This window comes from Anomaloglossus baeobatrachus, chromosome 9 (assembly GCF_048569485.1).
Source record: "Anomaloglossus baeobatrachus isolate aAnoBae1 chromosome 9, aAnoBae1.hap1, whole genome shotgun sequence".
Classification (NCBI taxonomy): domain Eukaryota; kingdom Metazoa; phylum Chordata; class Amphibia; order Anura; family Aromobatidae; genus Anomaloglossus; species Anomaloglossus baeobatrachus.
The window spans coordinates 55,960,701-55,976,582 of record NC_134361.1 but is presented as its reverse complement, the minus strand read 5'-3'; the positions used below and the strand labels follow the sequence as shown (position 1 = coordinate 55,976,582).

Sequence of the window (15,882 nt, the reverse complement as noted above, 5' to 3'; positions counted from 1 at the left end):
TAAACTTTTTTCAATGCCCACCCAGAAACTGTAGATACTTTCCTCTCTCTCTACATTGTGGAGATCTGTATATAATCAGCTACCTCTCCCTGCTCCTATCTCTAGCACTGAGAGAAGTCAGTCATCACTGCAGGAGGACACACAGAAGAGGAAGCTCTGCTACACTGGTATATAGGTGCTCAGAGGTAAAAAATAATGCAAAAAAGAGGATAACCCCGGCACACTAAATCTCCCAATAAGAGTAAAAAGTCACACTGGATAGTAATGCAAAATGATTCTTTATTAGTCCGTTTTTTTTTTAAAAAAGTTGCGTATATGGTTTGTGTCCAATTCAAATACAAGTGACGTTTCGGCCTGAGCCTTCGTCAGATTGGACTTATCAGATATATATGGTAGCAAGAGAAGCGTCAATCAAAAAGAGCTGAAAAATGCAAAACAGCTCATTCTGTAGGATACATAGCTGTTACAAGATGGCCCACTAAGGTTATTTAATACTGTTGGTCACTGGTCAAGTGCTAAAAAATGTCACAGCCTAGGGGTACTGGAGGAGAGCGTCAACCATAAAAATCACGCCTTGTGGATGGCCCGGGTGTATATAGCCGGTAGCACCGGAGGGGTTAACAGGCCAGGGTCCTCGCTGCACAGGAGCACGCGAGCACTGAACGCATGTCCACAGCAGCGAGGACCCTGGCCTGTTAACCCCTCCGGTGCTACCGGCTATATACACCCGGGCCATCCACAAGGCGTGATTTTTATGGTTGACGCTCTCCTCCAGTACCCCTAGGCTGTGACATTTTTTAGCACTTGACCAGTGACCAACAGTATTAAATAACCTTAGTGGGCCATCTTGTAACAGCTATGTATCCTACAGAATGAGCTGTTTTGCATTTTTAAGCTCTTTTTGATTGACGCTTTTCTTGCTACCATATATATCTGATAAGTCCAATCTGACGAAGGCTCAGGCCGAAACGTCACTTGTATTTGAATTGGACACAAACCATATACGCAACTTTTTCAAAAAAAAAAGGACTAATAAAGAATCATTTTGCATTACTATCCAGTGTGACTTTTTACTTTTATTGGGAGATTTAGTGTGCCGGGGTTATCCTTTTTTTTTTTATCACTGCAGGAGGCACGGTTAAGCTGGGTTTACACACTGCAACATCGCAAACAACATCGCTGTAACGTCAACGGTTTTGTGACGCAATAGCGACCTCCCAAAGTCTCTGTTGAGTCGCTGGTGAGCTATCAAACAGGCAAACCTGGCCAACAATGCAACAGCGATCCGGACCTGCAGAACGACCTAGCTAGTCATTGGGGACGTTGAAAAGCAGCTTTTTGAAAGGGAAGTCGCTAACAAAGTCGCTGCAAAGTCCCTTTACACACTGAAACTTTCTAGCGATCATGCTGCACAGCGGGAAACAAAGGACCAAAGAATGGTCCTGAACGATTTGTAGCGATCAGCAACTTCACAGCAGGGGCCAGGTCGCTGATGCGTTTCACACACTGCAACATCGCAAACAACATCGCTATTGCGTCACAAAACTGGTGACGTTACAGCGATGTCGTTTGCGATGTTGCAGTGTGTAAACCCAGCTTTACAGGCATCGTTCTCCATATGCAAATCGGTGACTGAACTCGCGACGACACCTGTGACAAAAACTGATGCCACAAGTACTGGAAACACAGATATCTGTAGGAGCCCTTAATGAAGACTATTAATAAAGCTGCTTAATTTGGCCTTAAAAGAAACCCATCATGTGGGAAAATGCTATAAATCTGTAAAAATGGCGTTAATCTGCAGGTTAATATCATTCTGTACCTGCTCGGTGTTTATACATTAAACCCTGCTGCCGGGAGGAAATAAACTTTAATCCTCCTGGCAGTATTCTAGTTGCAATCATTTAGGCGGTGCCAGTGCGGGTTCAGCCACCGCTGCGTGTATGGAGAGCGGAGGCTGTAACTGTGCCCCACACCGACTGACAGCTGCTCCTCATGAGAACCTGCTGTCAGTCAGTGCTGGGGACGGTTACAGCCTCCGCTCTCCATACACGGAGCGATGACTAAACCCACGCTGCTTTGAAGCCGGAATGTTGCTGGGAAGATTAAAATTAATTTCCTCCCGTGTTTAATGTGCAGGTTCAGAATACTATTAACCTGCAGATTAACCCCATATTTGCAGGTGAATAGCAGTTTTTCATTTGGTAGGTTCCCTTTAAGAATGTAAATGAGCAATATAAAAAAAATTCTATGTGACGATGTACAAGAGAATATACTACCACCTTATTTTTTATCGTTTTATTGGTAACTTGTAAGAAGAGTAATATTGCTGATGTTACAAACAATAAATCTACCTAAAGGGGGCTTTACACGCAACGACATCGCTAGCAATGTCGCTGGTGAAAGCCCCCGCCCCCGTCGGTTGTGCGTCACGTTGCCCGTGGAGCACAACATCGTTAGGACCTGTCACACAGGACTTACCTGCCTAGCGACATCGCTGTGGCCAGAAAACCGCCTCCTTTCTAAGGGGGCGGTTCGTGCGGCGTCACAGCGACGTCACTAAGTGGCCACCCAATAGAAGCGGAGGGGCGGAGATGAGCGGCCGGAACATGCCGCCCACCTCCTTCCTTCCTCACTGCTGGCGGCCGCAGGTACGCCGCTGTTCCTTGTTCCTGCGGTGTCACACGTAGCGATGTGTGCTGCCGCAGGAACGACGAACAACCTGCGTCCTGCAACAGCAACGATTTTATGAAAATTAACGACGTGTCAATGATCAACGATAAGGTGAGTATTTTTGATCGCTAACACTCGCTCGGAGTTGTTACACACAACGACGTCGCTAACGACGCTGGATGTGCGTCACGGAATCCGTGACCCCCGGCGATATATCGTTAGATACGTCGTTGCGTGTAACGGGGCCTTAACACTAAACTGCTTTCATGGCCTCTGCAGAGAACATATTGTGACGTAGCAGCAGATAATAAAAAGCAAAACTAAAAAAATGTGGATAGGCATGAACACATATCTATGTACGTGTGTATGATATTTTTTGCAGTACATATATGAATTGTGAAATATGCCCATGTGAACCTGGCTTTATTTTCCAGAAAACCTAGACCAAGGCCAGGGTTTAGCAGAGAGTTATTTTCTGTTCCCACTGCCAACCAGGCCTCCTAGATAAGAGATGGGCGGACTTGTGGAAGTTCGGTGGGTTCAGTCAGACTTTAGATAAAGTTTGGTTTGGGACCCAGACTTGACCTGAATCCCAATGGAAGTCACTAATTGGGCAGTTCGGGTCTCCATCCACATGCATCCAGCTCCGGGGAAGGCAGGTGGGGTTTCTCCACATTTTTTTGTTTCATTTACATAGCCGCGGATTCCGGATCGGATCCGGACTTCGGCGGCAACCCGATCCGGATCCGTCGAACCCGAATTATAGCCGATCCGCTCAACTCTACTCGTCATATGTAGCAGAAACTCTTGGACCCAGGTGTGACCTCTATCGTTGTGGCTTTGAGCTTCCCAGGACACTGTGATGGAGAAGGCTGTTGTGCACTAGCAATAAGCATGATGACAATTACTGTCATTTCCAGAAAGTTGATGTAATGTACTGTAAATACTCACTATGATTCAATGTGAAGGAACTTTCTAAACTGCTAAGGTGCTGCAGACGTGTGGCTCCAGATCTACTCCGCAGAGCAGGCATCGTCTGAGATTTTCTATCTCCAGCCACAAAATGCTTAGAAATCCAGGCGTCCTGAACCCTAAAAAAAGACAGTTGATTGAGGAAATTAAATGTATTACCTATTAAGGCAACACAGACTGATGGGTCATATTCAGTTTACTTAAGAAATAAACACTAAAGAAATCTTGTAAATAGATGAACAAATATTCCAAGATGTATCTGCCAAAATTAGGCCAAAAGAGAGTGCGAATTTCTCTAATAATCCAAAGCACCAAACACAGAATATAAAACAAGCGCTGCAAACATAAAATGCAAAAAGTGGGGGTAGTAATTAACTCATCTTGGTGTGCCGTGGCTGCACCAGAAAAAACAACAATGAAGAAAAAACGGAAATGAGCCTAACATATAGTGCTAATATATAAAGGGATGTGAACGTCAAGCATCAAGTAATATAGAATGTACAATAAAGTGGCAGATAATAGAATGTAATTCATATTTTAAACTGTATAATGTTTATAAAATATCAGCAGTATAAGGCTGTATGCACACATTGCAGTTTTGCAGTTGTTATTGATGCGTTTAATGCAGATTTGTCACAAAACCTGAAAGTCAATAAGAATCCTAAATATCAAGTAAATACTTACAGTATATTATATCACCACTGAATAACTACTGACCATTTATTATGTATGGTCATATGGAAAATTCTCATATTTATGTATAATTTTACTCATAAATATGAGAACATGCCATATGTCCATACATAATATATTCTAGTATTTTATTACAAAGAATAGAAAACACACATGCAGATTGCAGGGATCTTACAAGCAATGCAGGAATGTAATAATATATAACACTGTATGTAAACAATCATAGCAAACTGTAACTACACAGCATTAGTGGATTATAAATGACATATATATCACACTGAGTAAGAAGGGGGTGGCAATATCCATCATGGGAAGATGATTGCAAACCGCCCAAATATGAGTAAGATATTAAAGTGTCAATGAGTTGATGTCAATGTAATGTCAATCATTTACACAATGTAATGTCACTCATTTACACAATGTATTCAAAATTGGTCGCACCCTCTCTCTTAAAGGGAATTTGTCAGCAGGCTTTTGCTACCTCATCTGAAAGCAGCATGATGTAGATACAGAGACCCTGATTCCAGCGATGTGTCACTTAGATTACTGGCTGCAGCCGTTCTGACGCAATTAGAATGTTTAGATTTAGTCATGTAGCAGAGCTGAGAGAGCTTCCCCTGCCCACAAGAGTCTCTCAATAGAGACTATGCATTGACAGTGAGCTGTCAATCAGAGGAGAAGTCGTGTCGCACTGCTGTGCGAGTGACACTTTAGTCCAAGCAATGATAAGGGTCCTGCTGCTTAAACAAACATAGCAAATAAATAACAGACTGGATCTCAACAAAACAGGCATCCCAGAATTCTCTGTGTTAACTCTTGCAACATGTTGTCTTTAGATACATATCAAAACCTGCTGATAGATTCCCTTTAGGCCAGAGTCACACTTGCGAGTGCCTTGCGTGTAACTCGCGCAAGTCTCTCATAGAATCACCCAGCACGGACTCACACTCACTTTACAGGAGCGGGTCGGTTGCATGTATGTCTATGCAGCTGAGATGCTCCTGTCTGGAGAGAGTGTGAGTCTGTGCCAGGTGATTCTATGAGAGAGTTACACGTGAGGCACTCGCAAGTGTGACTCTGGCCTTTAAGGAATATTCGCAAGTTTGGAAGTCATTCCCTATCCTTAAGATGGGGGATAACTTCCCGATTGCTAGTGATCCGACCACTGGGACAATCAGCACTGATTCTGTGAACTGAGACTCTGAAGAGTCCCATGTGAATAGGGAGGTCATTGACAATGTGCACTGTTGCTCCATTGATTCTTAATTGGAGCACTTGAGATAGGCAACCGCTGCGCTCGGCTGGTCATTCGGAACTCCGATAAGAATGAATGGAGTGAGAGTGTGCATGATTGACCACAACCCAATTCACACAGGGCTCTTCAGATTTCCAGCTCTCGAGATCAGTGGTAGTCCCAGCAGTTGGGAGATTATCCCCTAGCCCCAGGGTAGAGTATAACTTCCAGACTAGTGAATACCCCTGAACAGAGAATAAGGATGTTTCGTCAGTCAGTTTATAGTCTAGTCTAAAAATTCATTTTACACTAAATAAACATCCTAACAACTATTTCTTTCTACTTTGTTCCTCTCTTGACATTTCTGAAATAACCTTTATTGTTTATACACTTATTGCATTCATGAATGACCTCTGTGGTTTCGTGGTGACCATGTATATTCGCTGAGGCTCTGTGATGGTAGTCATGTCACACAGCTTTGTAAGAAACTGATGTACGTAAGAAATGGCAACTTTAGAGATAAAGATGTCCTAGGGACTGGTATTTTGATAATTTATTACAGTTTGTAATAAAAGTCAAAATTCTCTATTATTGTCTTTATAACATCTATATCTTCTAACTTATTTTTTGTTTATTTTGTTTTACTATTAAAGGGAATTTTATGGCAATAAACCAATTACTGTTCCATGTAGGGTAATAAAACAAAAGAACAAGTGTACCTTTTTGGCCACATATACTCTTTCCAATGAAGAAAAAAATGTACTTTGTTCTATTTGCAAATGAGGTGGCAAGTGCACCAAGGGTTCTCCGAACCCCTCTCTGATGTAAACCTTGTGTAACGCCAACCCTTTTGCCTTTCCCTTTACTGATGGCTGCATTGCTCCGGAATGCACCGCACACCACCAGAATGGTCGATGCGCAGTAGTCTTCCTACCAGCAAAAGCAAGGTGCATGAAGGTGCATGCTCAAGACAGGACATGGAAGAACAGTAAAGCTATCTATCAGGGCCAAGACAGTGACATCAGAGGTTTATATCTGACAGCCCGAGCACGTCCCAGGAATGGCACTGATCTTGTAGCACTTGCCTCCTCATTTGCGTGATGAAACCATATCAAAAAGAGAACCCCCCATATTTTCTTGCATTTTTCTTTCTAAGGCCCCTTTCACACGTCAGTGATTCTGGGACGTTTGTGTTTTTTTTAAATGTATCAGAATCACTGACATACGCAGACCCATTATAATGAATGGGTCTGCTCACACATCAGTGATTTTTCACTGCACGTGTCTCCGTGCGGCGTACCCGCGTGTCCGTGATTGCCGCACAGAGACATGTCCATTTTTTTCTGGCATCACGGATGTCCCACGGACCACACTATGGTGTGATCCGTGAAACACGTGCCAGAAAAAAACGTGCTTCTAAAATAAAAAGCATTTTTACTCACCCGGCTCCAGCAACGTTCTCTGCAGCCCGTTCTCCCTGCTGCTTCTGAGTCGGCTCATTACTGTTGCGCATATTCATGATGCACGACACAGCCGACCCGGAAGCAGCTGCTGCGGGGGTCAGCGCCGGCCGGATGATGCACCGCGGGAGCGATCAGCACCAAGTACAGCGGGAGCGGACACAGGTGAGTTGATTTCTAAGTGCAATCATGGGCCACGGAGAACGGAGCCCGGATTGCACGTAGACAACCCACATGTGCCGTGAATCACGGCACACAGAGGGACATGGGCGTGTTTTACACGTCAGTGAAGAACGTCAGTGTTTTTCACTGACGTGTGAAACGGGCCTAAGGTTGAGGCCACACGGGGAGTTGTGCGAGTGCTCACATGACACTCGGCACACGCTCGCAGCACAGCAGGAGCCGAGTGTCATGCAACTGTGGTCCGATCGTGCAATCAGACCACAGTTGCGAAGGGGAGGTGGCGGAGGGGAGGGAGGGATTTATTTCCCTATCTTCTCCATAGGCAACTGATGCGAGAATCGCACTGCTCTCGCAGTACACCTGTGTAACGAGAGTGCAGTGCGATGTTTCTCTCGCCCCATAGACTTGCATGGGTGCAAGTGGGACAGGATTGCATTCCACCCGCAGCATGCTGCAACTGTTTTCTCGGTCCTATTATGGCTGAGATAATAATCGCTCATGGTAGCTGCCCCATAGAGTAATATTGGTCCGAGTGGAATGCAAATTTATATCGCATTCCACTCGCACCGTTTTTCTCGCCGTGTGTCCTAGGCTTAACATTCAAAAAAATCTAAAGGCCCCGTCACACACAGAGATAAATCTGCGACAGATCTGTGGTTGCAGTGAAATTGTGGACAATCAGTGCCAGGTTTGTGGCTGTGTACAAATGGAACAATATGTCCATGATTTCACTACAACCACAGATCTGCCAGAGATTTATCTCTGTGTGTGACGGGGCCTTAAGTCTCACAAACTACTCAGAAAGTCTTGAAACCTTGGCTAAACTGAAAATACTGTAGTTAAACATAATAGGTTTGCATCCTTTAGACTAGGCTTAGATGGTGACGTGTCCGCAACACTGAAATTGCATTGCAACATTGGTTTTAAAGATTTCCTATGATGTTGCATCTTGCATGTGACTTGGCTGACTCTTTTACCGCAAAACTACAGCTCTAAAATAGTCACACAACAGAAAGTCACAGAAAAATTGCACAAATGTTTTTGTTGTGTGTATGCAATTCTATGAAAAGCTGCAGTGTTGTCCCAGCCTTAAACTGGGTTTACATGACCGTATTTTCTCCATGTGAGATAAACGGTCAGATTATACTAATCAGACTCTGATCAGAGTGGGATCCATTTTTCTCAGAAGTGGAGAATAAAAAATAAAGTTTCTCCACCTTCTCCATAATGTCAAACATTAATAATCAGACAGCATTCGAATGTTGTCCAACTGCAGTGTAATTTTTTTCACGGACCCTTTCTCACGCTAGGTACGGGGAAATATCAAGCAGATGGCGAAAGGAAAGGCAAGGGAAACCCTGTGTCTAGGGAAGGGGAAGATGGTGACCTACTGCTTGGTCCATGGGGTCCCTCCCCTGCACCTATACGTCGAGACGAAAACCTGACCCTAGGTATCCCTAGTGCTGGACCCTAAATAGGCAATAGGTGGGATGAGCTCTTCGTCAATCCCACTAAACACTATAGACGACACAAGGAGCACACACATATGGGGAAAAGCATGAACTACGTATGCACAGATGACTCAGGTAGAAGTTCAGCAGAGGTTTCAGCAATGATACTACTGAGGGGAACAAACCACAGGCTTGCAACCTCGGCTTGAAGGAACTGAAAATATCACCAGCACAGTCCAAAGGAAGGAAGGGGTATTTAAACACCAAGGGAATACTGATCATGAACAGCAACTGGCTGGAAGTCGAGCTCCTGCTGGGTCCAAAAGGGAGAGAGATGAATCCAGCAGGAAAGCCACCTATATCAATGAATACTGGCAGCAGGAACAATTGAAAGTCAGGGAGCATTCTGCGCAGCCAAACGCTGTGACCTTCTACTGCCAGAAACCACATGACTGTCACCCATGACACACCTGTGACACCCATAGACTTAAATGTCCAAGTACCATCCAAATCTCGTAGGCAAATTGTGCATGTGCACTGTCTCATTAAATAATATTGGTCGGACTACAGTCAGATTTTTTGAAGGATTGCGCTCAAACCGGAAATACAGTCATCTGCATGAGAACAAAATTTTTCTTTCTAATGGGCTCCACCACAGTCAATTTGGCCTCCATCAACCCACTGATCCTCGGGATTGATGTTTCCATATTGAATGTATGCACACAACAGTTGCACCTATACAATCTTTTCCCTGCCATAGACCTATTCACTCCAAACCCTTCCCATTGTGGTCAATTTTCATTTCTGTGCTTTAGTTTTTTCCTCCCCCTTTTGCATAAGCCATAAGTTTTCCATTTTTCCATAGACATAGCAGTATGTGGTCTTCTATGTTGCGGGATGAGTTGTAGTTTCGACTGACACCATTAATTTTATCATACCGTGTACTGGAAAAATGGGCAAAAAAATTCCATGGGGGGAAGAAATGGTGAAAAAGTTGCAATACCGCAATGTGTTTGTTATTTTGCCTTTATGGCATTCATTGAGAAGTAAAAACGATCTGGTATAGGATTCTCCATGGTAATACCAAATTTGTAAAGTCTTTCTTTAATTAAGTAGTAAAATAAAAGGTATTGAGTAATTTGTAAAAAAAAAAAAAAAAATTTGCTCTTTGTTGACATTTTTTCAGATGCACAAATTTTATTTTGATCTGTCAAAGGAGATGTGCAGAGGTTTTTGATTTGGTGAGCTAATAATTTTATTGGTTATGATTTGGGGTACATACAGTTTTGATAGCTTTGTATTGACGTTTTAGGGGGGGTAGAGATGGGGTGACTGAAAAGAATGCCATTTCTGGCATTTTGAGTTCTTCTTTGCATTACAACATTTATCATACTGGTTAAAAAATATATATATTTTGATATATCAAGACTTTTACAAATATGTTGATACCAAACATGTTTATTTTTTTTTGTCTTTTAAGGAGAAAAATGGAGTACAACATAAGGGTTAATGCATAAGATACCAGATCAGTATGTTTGTATATGGGAAGGATTCCACTTGCGAGAGACTCGCGTGTATCTTGCATCACATCACCCGGAACGGCTTGCCTATTTCCCCAAGGGGGCGTCTCAGCTGCATAAAAATACATGAAGCTGATCCGCTCCTGTCGGGAAACAGGCAGGCCATTCCGGGTGATGTGATGCAAGATACACGCGAGTCTCTCGCAAGTGGAATCCTACCCTATGGCTGGATTCCCACGATTGTATGGCATCGGATGTGAGTGCATCGGATGCGATATCTTAACGACCATTGTCTCCCTCTGTGCTGCCAGCATGAGCCGAGTGTCATGTAACTGTGATCCGATCCTGCGATCGGATCACAGCTGCAGATGAGAGGGAGGGGTTAATCTCCCCATCTCCTCCACTGTCAGCTGATGCACTTGGATGTCATCCAAGTGCAGTCCAATGTTTCAATCACACCCATAGACTTGTATGGGTGCAAGTGACATGTCTCTCGCTGACAATCGCACCATGCAATTTTTCGCTCATCCAGAATGTGAATGACAAAAAAGCTGCACATCTGCTCTCCTTCATTCAATAACATTGGTCCAAATGCAATGCTAGATTTTCTCGTATTGCACTCGTCCGAGTCATACGCCCATGTGAGCGTACCCTATGTCTATTCTGCAGAGCAGACTCTTCAGGAAACCGCACACTGCAGTACATTTTATATAGAAATATACGATTCCAAACTTATGCCCTATCCCTACAGATCATGATTGCAATATGAACATAGATTTGCCAAGATTGCTATTTCACTGTAACTTAATACACAGCTGGATGCAAACCAGAAAATGTTCTCTAAGCACCAACATCTGGCGCTGCCCCAGAGTCGGGTTGGATCTTGTTAATATTGATTGCATTAGCAACCCTTGCACAATGCCTATAGTTTCTACAAAATGAATTCTGTCCACCACACCTTACTTACAGGCGTTCATCACTGTTCAATAACCTTTTTGTGTACAGGTTTGAGCTAAACGCCACAGGCAAAAATTTGGTGTCTATTTAAAGCGTTGTAATAGAGAGATGGCTGCACAGGTACGGCTCCTTGTATTCACTTTTCTTCGATATCTGAAATTATCTGAGAAATTTTCAGAACCGCAGACGTGATGTCTCTTCCCTCATGTTCAGGGCATTGCAGGACCTTAGGTATCCATGGTTATGACCACAAGCAACTGGCTAACTAACTGACTATATGAGTGTTCATAACCATGGATACCTAAGGTCCTGAAATGCACCGGCACATAAGTCTGTTACCTTATGTGCAGGGCATTGCAGGAGCTTAGGTATCCATGATTATAACTACAAGCAACTAACTACCAGAGGCCCTGTGCGCACACTGCGTTTTTTGCTGCCTTTTTGCAACATTTTTGGGTGCAGAATTGGTGCAGTTTGTGTTCATAAACTTCATGCAGTCCTTCCCCAGCAAAGTCTATGAGAAATCCGAAATGCTATGCGCACGTTGCTTATTTTTTTCCTTACAGGTTTTGCTGCAGTTTTTCTGCAGCAAAAAGAGGCAGCGTGTGACTTTTTTCTTCAGGTCCCAGCGTTATTTATGGCATTGCTTAATGGTTAAAAAGCTTAAAAAAACCGTAGGGACATAACGCACCAAAAAACACACCGAAAATGCGGTAAAAACACATGCATTTTTTTGGGTGAGTTTTTTATGCCAGAGGGTGCATTTTTTGCTGAGGAAACAAATTTGCAGTGTGCACACCGGGCCTAACTGTGACTATATGAATATTAATAACCATGGATACCCAAGGTCCTGCAATGCCCTGCACATGAGGTAAGAGACATAATGAATCAAAAGAACCATACTACATTTCTAATTGGAGATATTTGCTAATATTATACTTATCGTTATTACACCTACTACATATTAGGATAGGATCTTGCATATGACAATAACCCTTTAAAAAAAAAAAAAACAAACAAGCTGTGCTTTACTTACCCTGCCCAGGTCCAGTGCTGAGTCTCTACCACTGGTATCTATTATTGTCTGCAACATTGACCGCACAGCAGCCAATTGTTGAGCTCAGCAGAGTCCATGGCAAAAGCTGCCCAGCGCTCACCGATAATAATAATGTTGCACAGAATAACAGACACAGAGCAGCACTGGACCTGGCGAAGGTGAGCAAGGCACTGTTAATATTTTTTTTTAATCAAACTGTGGCTGAGGAAGGGGCTTTCTGAATCCTGAAAACCCCTTTAAGAAGTCAACAAATTATTTTCACAAAAGGGATTGTGACATCAATCTTTTTTAATTTTCACTCGGCTTAGGGCGGCTTTGCACGTTGCGACATCGCACGTGCGATGTCGGTGGGGTCAACTCGAAAGTGACGCACATCCGGCGTCACTTTCAACATCGTACTGTGTAAATGCTAGATGATACGATGAACGAGCGCAAAAACGTCGTTATCGTATCATCGTTGCATTCACCGACATTTCCATAATGCCGGTGCTGCGACAGGTACGATGTTGTTCCTCGCTCCTGCGGCTGCACACATCGCTGTGTGTAAAGCCGCAGGAGCGAGGAACACCTCCTTACCTGCCGACGGCGGTTATACGGAAGGAAGGAGGTGGGCGGGATGTTTACATCCTGCTCATCTCCGCCCCTCCGCCGCTATTGGCCGCCTGCCGTGTGACGTCGCTATGACGCTGCACGACCCGCCCCCTTAGGAAGGAGGCGGGTCGCCGGCCAGAGCGACGGTCGCAGGACAGGTGAGTGCATGTGAAGCTGGCGTAGCGATAATTTTCGCTACGCCAGCTATCACACGATATCGTACCTGCGACGGGGGCGAGGACTATCGCGTACGACATCGCAGCATCGGCTTGCGATGTCGCAACGTGCAAAGTCCGCCTTAGTAAAAAAAGAAGAATTTCCAGTTTGTCTGCATTGATTTGTGAATACTTTTTTTGTACTAACCCTATGTTTCCAAGAAACATTAGATGATTAATCTAGTTACCAGAAAAGAATGTTACTTGGTCAGAGCATGAGGACACCACAAGAGAGGATAGACACGACCCGTCACTCAGGCATGCATTATTGGAAGAGCTGAGATTTATCTGACTCCTAGACTAAAAATAATCACCATGTCGTCACATTAAACAGCTAAACTAGACAAATTCCAGAAACCAAAAAGAGACATTGATCTGAATGAAGAGAATGGTGATGTAAGCTGTGAAACGTAATCCGTAAAGCACAATGGCACGAAGCTAAGCTCGGTGGCTATCTTCCGTCAGATCACTTCTCATGCACACCTTCCCAGGTAGGTAATGTGGAGGGGAAACGGGAAACACTGTGATATTTTCATAGGAAATATTTCCTCTTCCCCTCTCATATTATTTGCACTAAAAAGATACGGTTGAGTGGTTGGCCACTATGAAACAGGGTAATAGGAGTTTGGGGACGTAAAGCACCACTCCAGCAAATTTTTTTCCTTGTTTCAATGCTGCAGTTGTAATTAAACCTAAGCATCCTGCCCCCCCCCCCCCCCCCCCCGTTCTTATAATCACCCTCTGGAGTCCCACGGCGCCATCTTGTGCCTGAAATAACATCAAAAGCTCCTAATGTGAGTCTATAAGAGCCAGAACGAGGCTCTCATAGACTTATATTATGTTCTACCCTCCAGCGCTCCATGAAACACTGCAGCTGCTGGCAAGATACAAAGTGCCTGACTCCGACAGGGGCGTCAGTAAAACAGATGAAGACGCCGAAAGGTAAGTGTATGCTTATGTTTAGTGCTCATTCAGACGACCGGTCCGTTTGTCCTGTTCAGTTCCTGTTCTATTTTGTGGACTAACTGACAGGACTAAAGCCCGCTTTACACGCTGCAATGTATCTTACGATGTGTCGGCGGGGTCACGTCGTAAGTGACGCACATCCGGCATCGTAAGGTACATTGCAGTGTGTGACAGCTACGTGGGATTGCGATTGAACGTTAAAACGTTCATCGCATACACATCGTACCTTTCTCTAGAATTGCACGTCAGGTTGTTCATCGTACCCGAGGCAGCACACATTGCAGTGTGTGACACCCCGGTAACGATGAACAGATCTTACCTACGTCCTGCGGCTCCCGGCCCACAATGCGGAAGGAAGGAGGTGGGCGAGATGTTTATGTCCCGCTTAGCTCCTCCCCCCCGCTTCTATTGGCCGGCTGCCGTGTGACGTCGCTGTGACGCCGAACGTCCCTCCCACTCCAGGAAGTGGACGTTCGCCGCCCACAGCGAGGTCGTATGGACAGGTAAGTACGTGTGACGGGGGTTACTCCTATGTGCGGCACGTTCAACAAATTGAACGTGCCACACATACGATGGGGGCGTTGCAAATCGCATACGAAATCATATGCGAAATTGCAACGTGTAAAGCAGGCTTAAAGGGTGCTTTACACGCTGCGACATTGCTAGCGATCTCGTTAGCGATGTAACACACCAGATCGCACATGCGAACTGCCGAGATCGCACACAGGTAATTTTTGAAGCGCCGGTCTCATGTGCGATCTGGCGTGTTACATCGCTAATGAGATCGCTAGCGATGTCGCAGCGTGTAAAGCACCCCTATCTTTTCAATGTCTTTTGTGGAGGATCGGATGGCACAAGGAAGTACTTTCGTGTGTATCAGTTTCTACACAAAAAGCACATCGGATGCCGTATGTCCGTTCCGTTATTATGGAACATGTCCTATTCTGTTCTGTAATAACAGATCGTGACTCAATACAAGTCAATGGTTCCGCAAAATCTCCGTAAGCCGCACGGAAGCACTTCCATGTGACTTCCGTTGGGTGCCCCTGCAGTCTGTGTCCAGCTCCCCACCAGCCCCGCGGCTGCTCGCACTGCAGTGTGTCAGCATCTTCTCACACAGCAGTGTCAGCAGCTGCGGGATGAAAAGCGCCGACATTAGGGGGTTAGCAAAGTTCATTACCTGCTCTGATGAATTCCTGCACTCCTGACATCAGTGCTCATCACTGACTTCCATGCCTGCCATGTTTTCACATCACGTCTCGCGATCGGCCCGAGACTGTGCCTAGCGGTGACGTCACAGGCCACTCACGATGCTTCGCTTGTGCATGCGGCGGACAATGGAAGTCAGTGACGAGCGCTGACGTCAGGAGTACAGTGGCGTTCATCACCCAGGTAATGTACCTAGCTAACCTCATAAAGTCAGCGCTCGTCATCCTCTGCGGTGACCTGGGCTGACCTATTGATGTTAGCTCAGCTCACTGCATTGCTCTCCTAGCCAATGGGGAACATTCTGTTCTTCATTAACTGGGACAGTGAGTATGGATCGTCGTGGGACCCCCTTATTGGATTACGCCGGACCCGGATTTGTTTTTTCTTTCAAATAAATTGGTGAAAAAGGGAATATGTTTGGGAGGTTTTTTTTTCCAATAAATTTTTTTTCTTTTAGTACTGACTGGGTTTTTTGCTGTCTGGTATCTGATAAACGTCGTGACATCACTAACCACAGGGCTTTATGCCAGGTGACATTACACAGCTGCTATCAACCCCATATATTACCCCTTTTGCCACTGCACCAGGGCAATGGGAGAGTCGTGTTAAGTCCCGGGACTGTCGCATCTAATGGATGCGGTAATTCCGCCCGGCTGCTAACTGATATTTTTAGGCTGGGGGGTTCCCAATAACGTGTGTCT

The 15,882-nt window shown here is 44.7% G+C and overlaps 1 protein-coding gene across 4 annotated transcripts in view; it reads right to left on the bottom strand.

Annotated features, from left to right (window-relative positions):
• Window positions 1-15,882, bottom strand: part of DOCK11 (dedicator of cytokinesis 11) — a 449,693-nt gene that overhangs the window by 117,448 nt on the left and 316,363 nt on the right. For all 4 annotated transcript variants that reach the window (XM_075323721.1, XM_075323722.1, XM_075323724.1 and 1 more), the window contains one exon: window positions 3,625-3,764. In XM_075323721.1, the coding sequence (XP_075179836.1) occupies window positions 3,625-3,764 (140 nt within the window). The remainder of the gene's footprint in view (window positions 1-3,624; window positions 3,765-15,882) is intronic.